Raw genomic sequence first — 14,008 nt, 5'->3', positions numbered from 1 at the left:
GCTGTAAAACAGCCAAGGGATTACAGCCCTCTCCCCCAGCCTCAAATGTAGTGCTGGGGTAGCCTGCTCCAATCAATCCCGGAGCTGTTCTGCAGCTCCAGGATTGGTTGGATCCACTTTGCAGATAACCAAAGAGATTCTATCAATATGAAAAAGTGATATATTTATTTTGTTTTTAGGTGGAAACTCTCCCACCTTCACCTCTCACCCCTACCACTACACCACACATAGCCTATCATCACCATTTAGTGTTCCTGCGTAGTTCGTAGGTCGTAGCACGCCCCGCCTCGTAGAGGGACGGGAAGACCCCTATGATGAAGCATTACACTATAGGATTCATAGTGTGTGAGGGGTATTTTAAAAGCACATAGTGCTCTCCTTCGACAACCCACGAAGAGAGCACACTTTCATTAGACACAGAGTTTCCACCTAAAAACAAAATCAGTAAATCACTTTTTCATATTGATAGAATCTCTTTGGTTATCTATAACGTACAGGAGGGTGATTCTTTCACTACTGCCTCTACCCTTCCTCAATTGTTTTTTGGATCCACTTTGCTCCAGGAGAGAAGTCCTTCCCTTTCCTTCCTGCTCCTCATCACCTCCAGGATCGGTGCAGGGGTGAGGCGCATTGGTTTGGAGTGTCCGTTGACTGGCAGCATTTGTGGTGGGTGCCCACCAATAATTAATGTTGCCAGCTGCCACTGGCCACAACCCCAATATACAGACTGATCTTTACTTGCTAAAGTCCCTAAACTCCTCCCTGTTACCTTCCCCAGCCACACTCCAACCCATAACACTGTTACTTCATTAACAGTCACAAAAATAGTATAAATTCTCCCAGGAAAAGTTATCTACTATTAAAGGTACCATTTTAAATAGAGTTACTACAACCTCACATATATAGACTTAACTATCTATAATAAGCAGGGTCACAAATTATGCGGCAGGAGAGGACCAAATTATGTGGCAAGCTTGACAAAGTTATGCAGCAAAAAAAGACAAATCATGTGCCATAATGCAGCACATTTTGTGACTTTTTGTACCTGTTTATCCCCCAAATGCAGCAATAAGCAATTGAATGATGACTATTGAACCTTTTAAAGGACTTTTCGCTGTGTGAGGACATGTATCACCATGGACCACATGCATCAACATACACATCGGTTGCAAATGGGCAAATTAGCTAAATCTGCCCCTTTGCAACCTTTTTTTGCATTTGGAACACATCATCCCAAATGCAATATTCACAATTTAAGGAATCACAAAATTTGCGATTACTCAAATTTCAATTGCATTTAAGGAATCGTAAATTGCGATTCCTTAAATGCAATGGATTAACCACTAAATATTTGCAATTTCTCAAATAGGAATCGCAAATTACTGTAATTCTAAAGTTGATGGTAGTTTGCCCTTTTTGATTTGAAAAATACACTAAAGTGCATTTTTCAAAGTCCCATGGGGCATGTGTGTGCGCAACATGTGGATAAATCGAAATTTGAGGGGTGCAATAGGGTCTCCTTTTGGCACCCTTGCACCCTTGAAATTGCGCTTGCAATTCCCATTCATTCCTATGGGCCTCTAGACCCATAGGAATGAATTGGAAGCAATTCCTTAATTGTGACTTGCAATTTGCGAGTCGCAATTAAGGAATGTGTAGGAAACACAATTTTTTTTGCGATTCCTACATGCATAGGCAATAGCTATTCTTTAATTTCGATTCCTTAAAAATCGCAATTAAAGAATCGCTATTTACTTTTTTGATGCATGTAAACCCATGTTTCTAGTAACTTTTGATCCATTTGAGATAGAAACAACTTTTTTGTTAGAATCTGCAGATTATGTAGCATATAATGGATAATGTGATAATATGGCAAATCCATATTTATCCAGAAAAATGCCACGTCCGCATAATCGCTTCATTTAAGAGACCCTGATAAGTTAGTTTATGGTGCACACAAGAGACATTGGTTGGCATTCTGCCACTCAAAACACTGAAATAATCCCCTAACATTGTCCCTGTGACTGCGTTCTCTTGGGTCCAAATATTAACTGGGTAAGCTCTCCACTAACTAAGGAGATAGAAAGTGTTGTGTGCATATAGGATCTGTAACTGTTTGCCCTTACTCTCTTTTGAGTATCTGGTAAGAGTTGTGTAAAGTAGCTTTTGGGGTACTGATTAAGGGAAAACACCAGGTTCTCATCGTAAATCAATGGATATATATTCATTTAAGGCAGCTGAGAACCACCAGGTCCATCTAGTCTGCTTGGTGATAATGGCATAATGATTCCACATATTCAGTCACATTAACAAGGATTATATATATTTAGACGTTTACTTTTTTGGTTCACACATTGCTTTCCTTAGATTCATTATTTGCTCTGGCATTCCAGCGAATGAACAAGCTAGTATAAACACTGATCTATTCTGTATTTATATTGAATTCCCTAAGCACACTGGCCCTTTTGATGCCTCAGCAGTTAATTAGATTGCTCTGTTGATTAGCCAGTTATGGATGCCAGTCACTGATTGCCTTTTCACATAGTAGAGGCTTTATGAGAGTGGATAATCGTTGATGGTTTTTGTGTTAGAAAACTCACCAGCTTTAGCCCTTGGGATACATTGTGTTTTTTTAGCAAGTAAATATCCATACTTTCTTCAATGCCTCTTACTTTTATTTTATGGGTTTGTAACTACTTAAACCTGCAGCTCGGGAAGAAAGGGAGAACAGAAGAGCACAGCGGTAAACAGACAAAATATTGACTACAAAATATCGAATTTATTGCTATTTGTTTCTAATTAATTGTTAATTAATTTTTATTTTGTAATTAATACATTTTAATTACCAATTAATTTTATTTAATTGATTAATTGATAATTATGGTAATTTAACTAATTTAATTTCTGTAGCGGGTTGTGGGTTTATAGGGGAGTAGGGTGGGAAGTAATTTAATCATAATTATTTAAATATGTTAATTTATGTAGTGTAATTTATTAATAATTTAGTAATTTTTACCCCTACGCTATCCAACGCTTTCCCTACTGTTGCACTCTCTGGAGTGGGAATAGTAAGTTTTACCCCAATGCTATCCAACCCTTTCCCTACTGTTGCACTCTCTGGAGTGGGAATAGTAATTTTTACCCCTACGCTATCCAACGCTTTCCCTACTGTTGCACTCTCTGGAGTGGGAATAGTATTTTTTACCCCTATGCTATCCAACGCTTTCCCTACTGTTGTACTCTCTGGAGTGGGAATAGTAATTTTTACCCCTACGCTATCCAACGCTTTCCTAACTGTTGCACTCTCTGGAGTGGGAATAGTAATTTTTACCCCTACGCTATCCAACGCTTTCCCTACTGTTGCACTCTCTGGAGTGGGAATAGTAAGTGTTACCCCTATGCTATCCAACCCTTTCCCTACTGTTGCACTCTCTGGAGTGGGAATAGTAATTTTTACCCCTACGCTATCCAACGCTTTCCCTACTGTTGCACTCTCTGGAGTGGGAATAGTAATTTTTAACCCCTACGCTATCCAACACTTTCCCTACTGTTGCACTCTGTGGAGTGGGAATAGTAATTTTTACCCCTACGCTATCCAACGCTTTCCCTACTGTTGCACTCTCTGGAGTGGGAATAGTAAATTTTACCCCTACGCTATCCAACTCTTTCCCTACTGTTGCCGTCTCTGGAGCGGGAATAGTAATTTTTACCCCTACGCTATCCAACTCTTTCCCTACTGTTGCACTCTCTGGAGTGGGAATAGTAATTTTTAGCTCTACGCTATCCAACGCCTTATCTACTGTTGCACTCTCTGGAGTGGGAATAGTAATTTTACACTTCCGCTATCCTACGGTAATAATTTTGGATATTTTTTAATTATATTATGTTACTATATATATATGTTTTAACAAATATGATTGTAAGCATTTTTTTTATAACTTTAATGATTATTTAATTATTATTAGGTAATTTAAGTATTTTTAAGTATATTTTAGTAAAATATTTTTAATATTAATTTAATTTAACATTCTTTTTAATACAGTCGATATTTTTACAAACTATGGGGCACATTATGATGGAGGATTTTTCGCATCCTCAGGGCTGGCAGAAGCCACCGCCGGCCCGGCGGATGCGGAAAATCCTCTGCGGACCCGCCAAAGACCCACCGCCACATTAGGATGGCTGGTGGGTCCTGGTTTAGGTCCGCTGCTTTTCCGCCGCAGTTGGCTTACAACCGCGGCGGAAAAGGCCGAATATGGTGGCGGTGTCTCTCAGACACCGCCAGCCATATTAGGATGTCTGAATTTCAATGCCTTTACACGGCGGCATGTCCGCCGTGCAAGGGCATACGGATTCTTGTTTGGGGGCCCGTTGCGGGCCCCCAGGGGTGAAGGGGGGGTGCACATGGGGGGTACCTATGGTACCCCCCTGTATTTTTGTGCACAGAGCGGCAGGCACCGCGCGGTGCCTGCCGCTTTGTGCATGCAAATGCACAGCTTTCATTTTTAACATTTTTAACATTGCGGCGGGTGCTGCTTGAAGCCTGGCGGTCACATCCTAATTGCACAGGAGGGAACTCCGCAGGCCATGCGGAGGTTCCCTCCTCCTCTATGGTCGCGGACGGACTCAAGTCCGTCCGCGATCATAATGACCCCCTAAATTTTTGTAAACGATATTTTTAACTCAATATTTTTGTACTTACCTGTTTGTAGATTCAAAGTCGATATTCTGTCTGTCGATATTTTTTCGCCGATATTTTTGGTAGTCGATATTATGTCCCTCGAAATTATGTCAGTGATCCAGCACAGCACCAGGAATTGATTGCAGATCACATAGTGACAAATACATTTAGATTTTGCTAGACCATTAGACAGAAGCAAACCTTCACACCTGTGTTGTATAAACTGCTCCCAAGAGGAAATCTTATATATGCAGACTGAGTAGACATGTAGAGTTATTGTTCTGATATAATGTTCAATTGTGAAGTATATACTTTGTTGTTATCTATGGATGTCATATAGAGCCGTTAGCTTGAATAACCAGCAAAAAATCGCTGTTTTTGTATCTCATTGCCCTTTGTTGAAAAACATTCCCAACATTCAGTTACTCGTTTATAACTTACACATTATTTACAAGCTGGTGGTACTTAATATTTTAATAAGAGAGATACAATACACTGACAACTTAAAAAGAAACAGTAAGCAGTTGACACACATTTTTTTTTGTTCACAGAGGATGGGAAACATTACATCCAAAAGAAGCCAACCATGTTCCCCCCATGGAACAGCCCTTTCGACGCCCACATCAACAAGGGCCGGGTCATGCACATTGTTGTCAAAGGAAAGAGCACAGATACAACCTCCGAAACCACCGTGGAGCTGAACCTACTGGCAGAGAGATGCAAGAAGAACAGTGGGAAAACAGAAATCTGGGTGTGTACCCATAGTCAACAAATGTGAGCATTTAAAAATCGGGGAACCACAGAAGAAGAACTGCATATAATCGGTTTATGAATATTGAACTCTTAACATAATTTTGATATGGTCATAAAACATTCTCAAAGTCAGTATATTATCTCCTGTAGAGGGTAAATGCATACCTTAGCAGTATCACCATTACAATTTTCTTATTTTTATAAAAACTAACATTTATTATAAATGTACAATTTTATTAACTCATGTTCAATGTACAGTTGTGTCAATCTTTCCAGGTCTTGTTTTGAAATCTCCTTTTCTTATACAAATATTGCTTGAAAAGAAAGAATACAGCCACACAAATGACCAACATTGTTTCCAAAGATAATTATATCACGAAACCCTATGTTTTACATAAACTTTTTAATTGAGATAATTCCCTTTCAGTTGACATGACTAACAGTGGTTCCACATCTAACATTCTGTTATGGGAACGGGCCTATAATTCACTCCTGGGATTTGCAAGCCACAGAAACTAGAGGAACCTTCACATGTTGAGAAAAAAACAGTACTTTTTAGCCAGACCTGCACTTCTAACAATCACGAAAAATAGACACGAAAGAATGCTCCTTTGATTGATGACGTCTGCTTGAGATGTGAGGAAAGCTAAAAAGTGATGGATGAAATGCTTGAAATAATCTCAGTCACTGGTAAATACTCGGGGTCGCATCCAAGACCATTATCCTTTTGCTCACAATGCTAGTTCAGACAGGGACCATTTCAGACAGGGACCAGCCACATGTAAATCAGCCTTGGTTCTGCTCCAGTGGGAAAAGTCTAGCTCGATTTGATAGTCCTGGTCCCTTCTGGATGTGTACTTTTATTTGGGTCTCTTTAGAAGGTTCTAGCTCGAGTCCTATGGCACAGTGAGCACAGGACTCACACTTGGGCATACCCATTGCACTATGTGCGTCACACTGAAGAAAGGAAAAAAGCTATGGGTTGAATGCCTATATTTTGCATGGTGGGTAAAAAATAAAATAATGGACTAGAATGCTAATTACTAGAGACTGAGAACAATTAAAACATGCACCCATCACTTTTATGATTTCCTCAGTGCAATGCCCTAAGTATGACAGGCTTGTCCATTCATGACTTCCATACTCACTGTGCGACTGGAACCAATCTGAACTTTACTCAAGAAGCCCAAAAAGGCGGAATCAGTTACCGGATAACATACATCAAAGGCAAATGTCCCTTTCTATTCATGATATAAAATGGAAAGGTACTCTCTGTAGGCTGCTATTTGGAATGTGATACCTGGAAACACACATTTTAGGAAAAGGAAGAAAATTGGCAGTGCCTCATACACATCTAAGGACGGGGAACCCCTAAAGTTTTACATCCTAAAATAAAACCTCATCAACACGTGGGTGACGTTGTTAAACATCTGTTTAATGAGGCAATGTGTCCTCAACATAAAGCGCCTTACAGCATGTCAAAATATAGTCAATAATTGAGTTAATTAGCAGAAATATAAATATTGAAGGATATATTACAAACATTCAAAAGGTGTGGTGCAGAGTTGGTAAATGCAGGTGCATAAACCTGTTGCCATGAAGGCTCTCAGTAAATAGGGTAACAGTGAATAATGTGCAAGACCAGTAAACGTCTGAGTCCCAAATGAGCAGCAAAATCAGTAAGAAATCAGGCCGCATCTCTAGTAGCACCAGAGAGTCTTAAGGAAAACTCTGACTCACCCCCAAAATCTGGGGTTTATAAACAGTTTGCCTGTATAGGCAATCAGACATTTCTGCAAAATCACCATAGTGTGAGCAAAAGAATTACATTTTCAGCAAATCAGAACACAGTTCTAGTAAACTTCATATTGCCTTACCATCTAAGCACTATCCCACTACATGAATATTGATTCTGCCCACTCCATGCTAATGTCACCCAGAGACGGGAGGACAAACTGGTCAAAATAACCACAGCCAACTATTGTGAATGAATGCAATACAATGAGCTAGCAAAAGCACCTTTAGAAACAGCAACATTATTATATCTTTCTTCGAGAACAGCAAGAAAAACATCAATGACAATAGACCAATATGACACTGCTTAACTGTGTACTGTAGAAATGTTAAACAGTGAACATGGAAGAGGGGAAATCCACTTTGAACAAGATGGTATCGAGACCTATCTGAGGTCTAGTTAGCATGAGCCAGAAAAACACACTTTAACAAGACAGCAAATTTTTTTCAAGTGAAATAGTGCCATGATAGTGTGTACATGTAAATTCAAAAGTAAATCCATGTTCTACATTTTGTTAATAATGCATGAAAATATAAAATACACAAAGCTCTAATACACATCTGGAAATGAGAATCAGCTGACATACTCCTTTAAACATATACACTTCTGAGACTGTATTAAAAATATAAAACAACTGAGTTCTTGGAAAAGCATGGGTAGTGCAGTTATTATAACTCTTTGACAAATCGTATATGACTTGGCATGCCCAAAAGGTCACTTATATTGTTTATTGAAAAAGTTGGAGAAAAAGGAACATCATTACAGAAATAAGATCTGTCGAGGAAAATTAAAGGATTGTTTTTAAAAATAAATAGCATTTTTAAAGAAACTGAACATACTATATATTTAATGCAGGATTTAGTGTAAATAAATTACATTGACTGGACTGTATGTCTAATTATCATTTTAGAAAATATAGAGAACGTGACTATTTTGAGTAGATATCCAACCAAAGAAACATCAATCAATTACAAAATTATCAACACAGCTATCAAAATGAATACCTGAAAGAAGACACAGAAAGTCGCCAACAGATAGATATGCGCAATCAGAACTTCTTTTATGGCTGTAATTCACAAGTGATGTGACAACATCCACATATTCTTCCTAAGGTTATGATGTGCCTTTCATGGTAGTGTTACAAACCTAGGTAGAGGAAGGTTAATATAAAGAACTAGTAAGTGGCAAAGCACACTTTTTAAATTAATATTCACTCACTCTCCCAAACCATGGTTGACACTAAAATAGCACATTACTAACTGGCACTGCTATATACAGTGAGCCATCAAACCTTTAGAAGAAGCATGTAGAATCTGGAAACATTCCAAGTTGCAAACTTGATAATGGTTTAAGTGGATTTGAGGGTGTTGGAATAGGTTACGTGTCTTCTCATTACATGTTTACATCACTGCTACTATTTCTTACCCCTACGTTTTAATCCTGTTCGGCTTCTTCCTACCTACGCGAGGTGTGTTGTGAGTTTTCAGTAAACAGGAAGATTGTCCTAGCATTTGAAAGTGCTAGCTATGTGTTATTGACAACTGTTGCTGTTGTAAGCATGCACACATTGGGACAGTTAGTTTTAAAAGATACCTTGCTCAGATTTTATCAACTGGCAAGACACTTTTTCTGAAAAAATGTGCATGTAGCACAATTCAAAGAAAAGCACAAATCAACGACATAAAGAAGAAAGCTTGTCCAGACATTCTGGTTAACAGGGAGAACATAGAAATGCAGGGAAATCCGTGGACTGGGCACAGAGGAAGAATTCCCCGGTAGGCGTGGCTCTGTTGGACGCTGAAAAAGCATTCAACAGGGTCTCGTGGAGCTTTTTGTGGCTAAGCTTGGTATCTGTGTTAGACTAACCACACAACTGGTTATATTTGGTGTGGAAGAAAATATGTTGTATAAATGGTCACCTGCAGAGGAAGCCTTTATCTTCATATGTATGTCTGTATATAGATTTTGCATTACATCGCAGTGGATTGTCTCGGAACCACCAAACTGTATAAAATGGCAAGCAAAATTACTGTCAATATATCCCTCTTTCTATCAACACCTTCCCTGACAATTTCCCCGCGATACGAATGAATGCAGCTGGCCCTTTATATAACACTTTAATTGCTCTAATTGTACAAAATTAAGGGCATAAGGTGGAAAATGTTTGGGTATAAATTATGGCTACCAATTGCCAATTGGATGGGTCTTTAAGGTTCATAGAGGTATGCTTCTCTGGGTATGTATCTATTTTTGCTTTTGTCCTTTTGTCCTCGTTGTTTTCTTTAGTATTGTTATGAAGCACTTGATCCAGCTGTTCTGTGTCATTTAAATCTTTGTTATGGTTTATGTAAATATAATGTACCTATTTGCGTATCTCTCTCCTGTCTGTCTGCTGTTAAAAAAAGTCAATAAAAATAATATAAAAATTAAAGAAATGCTTACTGGCATGCTTTAAGGTTAACATGCACAACAAGGAGCTACCGAAGGATATAGTGCAGGTCGCCCTCCACTCAGTATATATAATCACAAACAATGGCCTGCCCTAAAATGGGACATTCTTCGTGAGCATACCCAAAGCCATATCTTGACTCTTATATTTAAGCACCAGCTATCTAATGCGGTACACTCTAGGTCCTCCTATCCCATGTACACAGATGGACCTATGTATTTCTCACACCAAAAATGTTATGTGCAACTCACAACAAAGAAAAATGTGTGAAGGGAATGAAGGCACTTCACGTAAACACCACCATGGTAGCTGCTGGTAGCTTCTCACCAGTGTGCTCCGGTTTTCATCATTGGCAGCCTCCAAAATCATAAAGAAATAGTGTGAAAATAGTGCACAAATAAGTTGAAAGTTTGAAAAGGTAAACCACGCACTTGGAACAACTTCCACGTGCCACCCAATCCTGACCCCCTACTGTCAAAGCAAAACAAAATTACACTCTTTTTTGCTTTTACAAACTAAAAACGAGCTAAACAACCACTGACACAACCATCAACCTTTAATCACTGCTGTGTGTATGCTCCATTTAAAAACTGCAAAAACAACAGTTGATGGACAGAATACAGAACAATGTCATACATTCACCCCAGTACAGAGATCTGGGCCTAAATCCATCGTTTTTTTGCTCACCATGCCATTTCAGTTTGAACCCAGCCATATGCAAATCAGTCTTGACCCTGTGTCCCATGGGAACAGTCCAGCCCGAACTGCCAGGTCAGGGGAGGCAGAAATAGCCTCTACTTGGTAGGCAGAAAGCTTCAATTGTAATACAGGTGCCGGTTTCCTTTGGCACCAAAACTGAAGTTAGCAAACACATTCACATGTTTCTACTGAAATATTGTGGATAAAATTGCTGGACTCCCACCAAGCACAGGAAACACTCAAAATGAGTCACCTAATCATACCATGGATGCAGGCATAGGTAGGAGCTAAAGGTAAGGTGCTTTGGGATGTATTCCTGGGATTTGTATTTACCCTTAGACGTTTAGTCCCCTCCTTCGGGCAGAGCAGATGAGAATGGCAGGGAATGACCTAATAAAGGCACCAGAGGGAATGTAAAGTCAAATTTGAATGGAATGTTAGTTAAGGAGTAATTGAGCTGGAGCTAAAATGCAGATAGCATGTTCAGGGCCCGTTGATAGAATCAAATGTACAAAGGCACTTAGAGTTTTTAACTAAGAATTAAAAAAAGACATAGTGTGTTTATACTCATAACCTGGTAAACAGACAAAGCCAGGTCTCTCTAACTCTTGGTAACTGCTACACCACAGGCTAGTCAATATAAGCATCTTGCTGGTAAGTGCATTATGCATTTTGAGGCTCTCCCTACACTCACAAACCCAGAGGGAGTATCATAGTTCTCATGAATTGTACTGCCAGCCTGTATCTAGAAGTGACAACCATAACCCCCTGGAACCCTGGTTCAAATTAGAGACTCTCTAGATAGGAAAGCAGAATCACGAATCCTGTCTTAACTAATTACACTATTTAGACTACAGGACATCATTTTTTTAATAACACACAAGAAAATGCTGACAGACAGATGAATAACTACAATTGTATCATGATACCATATAGGTATGGACGAAATATCTAAAACTAATAATTGCCTTCTATAACCTTCTGATTTGGTTATATTTTTCAGATATAAGTGTGTGAAAATGTGAAAGATCAGATTCCAGGTCTGTGTGCTGTGTAGCTAATGTGCTGTTGACTGGTTCCAATTTATAATATGTGATTATTTGAGGCTTCTTTTGAGTGTGACAAACTATTGCCATTCAAAGTTCCTCGGTTCCTAGGTGACGTTTTAGTCACCTGAGTCCACCTAGACAGGAGTGTCTGATGGAAAAAATAAAACAGGGGTCATGTAAATAAAAGGAGGAGGGGAATTTCTCCTTGTGGAACTAGGGCTCTCACACACCCAGCAAGCTAGGTGTCATGCTTCATCATTTGAGCCTTCTCCTTGTTGGGCCGGCGCTGCATTGCCCAACGGGCACCCTTTAAGGGGCTCTTTTTCGGGGATCTTTTATTCCTTGCCATAAGGGTGCAGTGGGGGTGAGAGGGCCTAGACTAATGTAGATGTAAGTGTGGTGAGTTAAAATAGGTTAAGGATTCCTCTGTGATACTTTATTCATTTGGGTACCTTACCTAGGATAAAAATTAGAAGGAGGGTAGTATGTTCTCTGTGTTAGGTGCAGGAACCTCTCTTCTACTCCTTAGTGGTCGACATGTTTCTCGCCATAATGTTGTCTAGGAGAGATCTAAGGCGATTCTTCAGGACCGTGCAAAAAGGTAAGTGAGAAAATAATAACTATCTACAAAATGGCGTGGAAAGTATGAGTGTTATACTTGCCACCTTCAAAATGCACCAAGGGAAATCCTCCTAGGGGAATGAGACCACCTGAAAGTAAAAAAACAAAGCAGACATGATATGTCACGCTATGTACACCGTAAGATTTAAACACATTGAAAGGAGAAATGCATGTACTGTCATAAAAGTGCTTTGCTCATACTTAGTTAAAACAAATAGACTCCGAAAAACTGGAAGGATGCAAACACAGATAACACACTCAGGACTGCTGGTGGCCCACACCCATAGGCTTCAGTGAAAGACTCACCTAAAGTGGGGAAGGGACAGGCCTCATCTGGTGCCGCGGTATTGAGACACGCAATAGTAGAGTAGTGTCCCTAGGGTAAGTTAAGAATGCAGTTAATAAAAATCCAAAAGAGGTCACATATCTGAGGGTAGGACGGGTCCAGGTAAAACCGTACCCATCAAACACCTGAGAGTTCACTCGGTCAAGTAAGGCGACCCACTTGCTGGAAAAAATAAGTTGTGGCGCTCGTGGAAACAAACATTGCAAAAACTCCAGAGTGCGCAACACAATCAAAGTAACCAACCTCAACCAACACTGGACCCTGTTGCTGTGGCCATCCACAGAGTCACGGGGTAAGCGGGAAGTGTCTGTATGCGTTAAGGGCGTATCAATGGAGTATCGATCATCCATGGCGTCCAACGAAACACAACCGTACAAACCACCAACTTGTGCAGGCAAGATACGTGCCGAAAAAGTGGGGGGCCGGGCCGGCGGAGGTTAGGTGGAGCATTTTTGAGAGTGCCCAGATAACTATCATGCAAAGTTAGCTCATGGGTAGCGTTCACTAGCATAGGTTTCAGGGTAGGGCAACTTCACGGGGGCCGTACTGCACCTCAGTAAATCAGAGAAGGTCTGATGCCTACATATCTGACTGGTATTGCATGATGAAGGAATTCCTCAATTATTTAGGCAGACTCAGGTGCATCAAAGGAGTAGCCAGGTCAAGAGAAAGAGGATTTGATCTTGAAGCGATCGAGTCAATACAGCTGTGTCATCTTGAATTCTGCTTTCACCCACAAAATGCTAATTTTGAAAGTTCTGCTGAGACATAAGTGAAACCTATGATCAACAGAGGTTTGCAAATCCTCATTTGTGCATGCAGTTCAGTTTATTATTATTATTATTATTATTATTATTATTATTATTATTATTATTATTATTATCATTATTATTATTACTGACTAATGATCAGGTGAATCTGCATGCCCAACTTCATCAGAAGATAGGGTTTTCTGGTCACAATAAAAACAGTTGGTAAAATAATTAGATCCAGGATCAGTGCTTTCTTGTAGAGAAACCATCAAATGAAGAAGTTTGCTAGACTAACATGAATACAGCAAGAAAAGAAAAAAGTATAAAGAACATATTCTCCTTCTGCGTTTTCATTTTAAATCTGAAAGGCAGGAACTCAATACTCAAGAAAATCATCTGGACCATAGGAATACAGTCAATCGGAGGAAACTGTCTCTGAGCATTGGGTTGAACAGGCAAATGAACATGAAGTATACCAAAATGTAATGTATGAAGTGGATGGGCTGCTCTTTGCATGTCTAACGCTCAAAAATAAAATATGTTACTAAAGCTCACAAATAATAGAATGTACGAAACAGAACAAGTAGTCTCTCTAGAAGTCAAAGCAAGGGAACGAAAGCAACAGATTGTGAGAGGGGAATATACACCACTAAAAGCAGAGAAGCACACACAGATAACAAAATGGAATATACCAGTAAAGATGAATGAATGCTTGTTGTCTATGGACATGTTGGTGTGGATAAGGACCGTTTTCTGGTACACATGGTTGAAATGAAAATTAAAATTTAGCAGAATTAATCTGATACAAGGAGGTTATATGTAAGGAAGTTTCTCAGACAATTTTCACAGTATTTGAATACTAG

General features: G+C 39.5%; 1 protein-coding gene across 2 annotated transcripts in view; it reads left to right on the top strand.

The window, feature by feature from the left end:
• PRKCQ (protein kinase C theta) overlaps window positions 1-14,008 on the top strand; it is a 450,307-nt gene that overhangs the window by 135,102 nt on the left and 301,197 nt on the right. For both annotated transcript variants that reach the window (XM_086918954.1, XM_086918955.1), the window contains one exon: window positions 5,233-5,432. In XM_086918954.1, the coding sequence (XP_086775080.1) occupies window positions 5,233-5,432 (200 nt within the window). The remainder of the gene's footprint in view (window positions 1-5,232; window positions 5,433-14,008) is intronic.

Source organism: Lissotriton vulgaris, chromosome 1_1 (assembly GCF_964263255.1).
Source record: "Lissotriton vulgaris chromosome 1_1, aLisVul1.2, whole genome shotgun sequence".
Classification (NCBI taxonomy): domain Eukaryota; kingdom Metazoa; phylum Chordata; class Amphibia; order Caudata; family Salamandridae; genus Lissotriton; species Lissotriton vulgaris.
The sequence above is the reverse complement of the archived record's forward strand: the minus strand, read 5'-3'. Positions and strand labels throughout refer to the sequence as shown.